This window comes from Diorhabda carinulata, chromosome 1 (genome assembly GCF_026250575.1).
Source record: "Diorhabda carinulata isolate Delta chromosome 1, icDioCari1.1, whole genome shotgun sequence".
Lineage (NCBI taxonomy): Eukaryota > Metazoa > Arthropoda > Insecta > Coleoptera > Chrysomelidae > Diorhabda > Diorhabda carinulata.
The window spans coordinates 9112456-9118455 of NC_079460.1; the positions used below are offsets into that span (position 1 = coordinate 9112456).

At 33.6% G+C, this 6000-nt stretch overlaps 1 protein-coding gene across 3 annotated transcripts in view; it reads right to left on the reverse strand.

The window, feature by feature from the left end:
• The window catches only part of LOC130901901 (protein grainyhead), a 215309-nt gene extending 212220 nt beyond the window's left edge, over positions 1-3089 (reverse strand). For all 3 annotated transcript variants that reach the window (XM_057813590.1, XM_057813580.1, XM_057813571.1), the window contains exons 1-2: positions 2870-3089; positions 834-1648 (exon numbers count right to left, since the gene is read on the reverse strand). In XM_057813590.1, coding sequence (XP_057669573.1) covers positions 834-1498 — 665 coding nt within the window. In that variant the 5' untranslated portion in view covers positions 1499-1648; positions 2870-3089. The remainder of the gene's footprint in view (positions 1-833; positions 1649-2869) is intronic.
• Positions 3090-6000: the final 2911 nt, after the last annotated feature.

The window sequence follows — 6000 nt, forward strand, 5'->3', positions numbered from 1 at the left end:
TTTGTAACCACTTTGGTTTTGAGAAAATATATTGTTATTTCTCAAAAACCACATAAATGAAAGCAAAAATAAGATTCAATTTTTAACGAGATTTTCGATTATCCTAAATACGACTACCTTTGATTTAAAAAAAAAATTGGGTACCTATGGTTGGTTGCAGCTAAAGAGGAATTTTATTTTATTGTCAACTTAAAATTAGTGTTTCGCCGTTACTAGCTGAAAGTTGAGTAGCGATAATATTATTTCTGAACACACTGTGGTCAGTTTCATCATTTGTGTCACCCTGAAGGAATTTTCAGGTTTTTTTTTTAGAAGATAATTCCAGAACTATGATTACAATGTATATTAAGGTTTTAAGGGAATAAATCCCTATATTAGCGTTGTTATAATAAAAAAAATTATCGAGTTGTTGAAATTCAAATAGTTACTGTTATGTTATCTACTGCGAATATAAATAAAAAATAAAATTAATACAGATTAACCAATAGTATTACACATTATATATATATTATTTAAACACGTTATCATGTGCGTAAAATATACGTTAAGAAAATAAGTGTCAACACTATATCTTTCCTATTACATTCAATATTGCAGGATTCTCATCATCTTATAAAAATGAGGACATCCTGTAAAATTATAACCTTACTCACACACAATGACGTAGTATTAATAAATGTGAATATACTGAATAAAAAATATGTAGCAAATGATCTCTCTATTAATATATGAAATATAATTTTCAAGATACCAAGGTAACTAGTAAGGTTGTTTACTGAGTTGATAAACATTGCCGTAAACAAAAATAATTTAATACAACATTGTGGACTTACCTGAGTCCAACTACCGGAACACCTGCCACATCATCCACTAACTCTGAAAGTACTAATACCGTAGTACCAGGCACCTGTGCTTGAGGATACTGTAAAAGTCCTTGGCCATTCCCCTGTAGAACAACGGACACTGTTCCTGGGGGACTACTGACAGTCTGCCCACTAGAATTTACCATGGAATTTGTACTACCGTCAATTAACACATCTGTTATCTGTTGACCATGAATTTGATGTGCACTGATATTATTTATGGTTATTTCTCCCGTATTATCCGCGGAATATATTTCAAGACCTTTTTGATCTGGAGCAGTTGTATAAATTACAGTTTTGTTGCCGTCTTCGTATATTAAATCTATCGGAGTATCATTTTTGTCTGCAATTCCTTGAGCATATATATCGTCTTCTTTGTCATATAAAACTTCTGTTTTAACCTGAGCATATAAGGGAGCTCTCCCCATGGCACTTTCCTCCTCCATCTCTTTTTTGAGTTCCATGACATTGACCGGTGTCATAGTTGCTAACATTGCTGGAGATCCTGGATTCTCCCCCAAAGGCGATCGATCCGCTGGAGAAGCTTGAGGAGGTGGTGGAGACATCATTCCATGATCCACTTCCACCGAAGGTGAAGAATTAGAGGACAAGTTATTATATTGTCTACGAGTCATTATGGCATCAAAAGTTTTTTTTTTATCACAGAAGTAACTTTATTGCACTTGATTACGTAGTAAAGTCAGGTTATGGCACTGCTATGGCTATGAAACTACGAGTTATCAGTTACTTTGTTTTCTTTAGTATGTTCCGGGACAACAATTAACCTGAAAACGGAATAAATACAATGAATGCGTGTTAATACATTTGGTCATAAAAGACACGTGGAGGAAAATGTTTACTACAAACGATACATCTTTACTACTGGTACCGGTTTAGATCAACTCTATTATTTCAGAACCAAAAAAGTGTGGTTAAAGAGCAAAGCTGGTCCGGTTTAGCGACCATGAACAGGGTTGATGAGGAATACTCCGGCGTTGGTGTAGACGGTAGCAAACCGGAACTTCCACGTGCCGGCGTCGGGACAGGTTTGACAACCATATGGAAGGATATATATATATATATATATATATATATATATATATACTGAGCGCGAATTCTCATGGTAGCGATTAGGTATATCGACTGTATTTATAACATGAGTCCAGACATCCTAAGAGGGAGAAATTAACCGGTTCCAAACTAATTTTTAATTAATCACAAATTATTCCCTACAACAGGTTAATATTTATATTGCATTACAATATTAAATGTAATTTTTGTTATTTTCGTGTGAATCCAAACATGTAAACAAACGACAGTGACGGCCAATTAAAATTTGAAAAGCGTATACGTATACGAAGCCTGATTGGAATTCATGTACCTACAATGAGTAAATCGGGATTGGTTGGATATCGGAAATTTCTCACTATTGGTTGTATTATTAGTCATAATTAAATAATCTGGGCGTGTTAGTGAGTAGGTAAGAACCTAAAACGCAGATCGTTAAAACTATGGCATACTACTAAGTAAGAAGAACTTGAAAGGGCTAGCGGCGATCAAGGTTAAACTAATTTGCATATTTCTAAAATTATTTTCTAATAATAGGTTACCTAAGAAAGCTCGTAGACAACCGGCGCCAAATTCTGAATAACGGCGAGAGTGCAAGTGCAGATAGATATACAAGCAGGTAAACTAGTAGGGGCGTAACGAGACGCCATTCAAGATTAAGAGTGAGCAATAGTTGATGAACAGGTCTGCCAGTTCTCGGATAACAGGTATTATTGTAATCATTCAATATTGAAAACAACTAGGTGTGAGTGAGCATGCTTGCTGCCCGGCCGGTGTTTATATGTTAAGTGACAGTGAACTATTTACTATTTTTGTGATAATTGAATAAAATGATTTGTTTTCAAAGGAAATAGAGTAAAGCAGTGCCACTAGTAAGTGACTCTTCACTTAAAACTGTTAGCTGATTAAAAACATGCCAAATAGGTGTTTGTTTTTACCTATAGCTGCAGATCGCGGGTCGTGAAATCCCTTTGTTTGGCTGGTCGGTCATTCACAAGGGCGAAAGAGACATATTGACGGGGCACGCACTACACCACACGGACACACTGCCCGACAGATTCATGCTTACCACTCTCTGACAACATGCATTCCCCAGTATTGACCAGAATTCTATATTCAATCACATACTAGCGTCTACAGGTGTTTCGAACTAATACTCTACTGACTGTTAGTTGCGGCGGCTTAAAGTTTATCGCAAGTTCGGAGCTGCGTTCGCGCACCTCCTCTCGTCGGTCCTATGAAATAGCTAGTACCTGATGAGAGAAAGAATAACGTGAGCGCGTCTTTGATCGTTTCCGAGGCCGCTCGCTGCGTTCAGAGCTGTGTTCAGCCTCCGGGCCCCCGCGGCTTGGCTCACTCACTTCGCCAGACCGATACCCTCTCTATCTCGCTTCTTCGTACTTTTCCTCTCTCTCTATTTATTTCTCTCGCGCACCACGCTCTCAGTCTTCACCGAATACGTGGGAGTTTTGTTCGCTTAATTCTTCTCATCTCTGCGCGAGGGCACCATCGCTCGGTCTCGGAATCATGGCTGCCACAAGATATCTCACATGTAATAACGCTACTGTTGTCCTTAAGAAAAATACTATTTAATAAGAACATTCAAGTCTCTTTTTCACGTATTTTAATAATAATAAAATGGATTAAAAATAAGTTTTGAAAATAAAATTATACATGTACTACTTATTTAATAATAATTCACATTTTCTCACAATATATTCGACGGATATTATACGGGATAAATAGCTTTTTTTATTTATTTATTTGAACGTATGCTTACATTTTTATTAGGTGTTTGCTGAAATTTACTGAAAAAAGTATAAGTAAATATATCTCACTACTATGTTATGCAAATCATTCATTGTTTATTACATTTACAAATAGTATTCGTTGGAAATGATTAAACGATTCGATAATAAAATTTGTAATACATTAATCGGTGAATCCATTCGGTATTTTTTAATGTATTGTATATATATATATATATATATATATATATATATATATATATATTATTTAGTTTGTTGAGCTAATATCTTTCGAAATCCTTGAAAACCTCTAGAAGAAGGATTAGTTTCTTTCTATCATTTGTTTTTTCTAATTTTGAAGTTGTCTCATAGATTCAGTCTAGTTTGTAATTCGAATCATTAAACATATATAGACGCAATATTATTTATTCCAATGTATTGCTGGTTGAAAAGGCGAATGCTATCTTATCTTTAAATCATAAAAATAAAGTGGAATTATTTTATAACATACATTTTGAAAAACTTTGCTGATTCAATTCACTGCCATATTTATCATACTGCACAAAATGTGGGCTGAGGTAAAAAACCTTTCTTAAATCACCCAACCAGGTAACTAAAAAGTTTCACTAATGCGAAATGTACTGAATCATTAGTTGTTATTCATAATTTTAATATGGGCACAGTCAGGTAAGATTTTTGTTGAGAATTGTAGATACATTCTCAGATATATAATATTTCTAAATTTTCGAAAGAACTGATCATTCCTCTTGAACGGGGGAATTACATTCAAATTCTTAAGTAGAAAAACTATTTAGTAAATTTAGTTGAAGTTATGTTATTTCTTTCTCTATTAAATCATTTTTATCTCCTTTCCAATTCGAGAGCTGGGTCAAATGTTTCAATTAGTTATAGGTTCATTCTGTATTCACCTGTGGCTCATAAGTACGTAATAGTGTTTTATAAAAATTTAGCACAATATCTGTAAGTTAATATAGTAAAACGTTTTTCTCCAGCTCGACATTCTGTTTAGGAATCTTGTGTGATCGAGCGTTAAAATCTTTTATAAACTAAGCTTTGCTGTTTGTTGTACCTTTCCTATGGATGGGAAAGGTTAAGTTCAATGTCATTATTGTTTGTAAAAATTATTGTGTGTTAAATCGGATATATATCTCTCGATTTTACGATGTGTTGTTTATGTTGAGAGGGATTTCTTTTTAAATTTGATGTTTAAAAGTGAAAATAAATTATTAAACTTATTGTGAAGTGTCTGTTGGTATTTATGTGTGAGAATTTATAAAAAGAACAATCTGTTAATTCAATCTACTTCAACATTTTGGAACAAGAACGAAATATATCTAATACCAGTAATGAAAATAATCGTTAGTACAATTACGTACAAACCAATCTAATGCACAAAGTGGAAGTGAACTTATCCAAATATATTGACTGTATTACTGAAAAAATCGATTTTCAATATCTAAATTTCCAAAGAGTTAATACAAACTTTCGATACATTTGAATAGATGCATTAAAAATTGAGTAAACTCATTTCTTTTTACTTCAAACATTCTTACTCCTACACTTATTCTTTCTAGCTCTAGAATAACTTCTATCGCACTTCCGAAATATTGGTGTAGAAAAAAATATTATTATAATTTAACCGCGTTTTATTGAGGCTCGAATTAGATTTAACATTTATACCCACATAGAGGATGTAGTTTAAAGTGCAGTATCTATGAGATTGCAACTAGAAAATTTAGCTAGGAACTAGAAGCGTATGAACATTAGGTAATTCTGTCTTGTCTCAGACTAGGTCACACTCAGTACAATTGCTTCACTTTCTTCCAATATCCCGTCGTTTATTGACGACGCAGTATATTTTTATAATAAGTATGGAGTGCGATACATTGAAATTCGTATATTAACATTATTGGAGCCAAAAGTGTCATGGCAATAAGAGAAATATGTGAAATTGAAGGAAAATTGTTTCAGTAGTGAAGATTTGGCGCTCGAAGATCGTTATTACTCAGTTAGTCCACCTGCGTAGGATATTAAGATAACAAGGGACGCAGTAGAAAACCGAAAGGAGAAGTTGAAAATCCAGTACGATAATTTTGTGCATCTAAGCCCAAATTATAGTTTTATGAAGGTCTTGAAGAGTTTGATGACGTTGTATTGAAACCCTAGAATACGATGGGGTATACTTCGAATATTGAGACTTTCTTTTTGTATGATTATTTAATATACAAAGTGAACAATGAAAACCAACATTATTCATGAGATATTTCCTTTTTCTAATTAGTCTAGTACGTTTTAGTTTA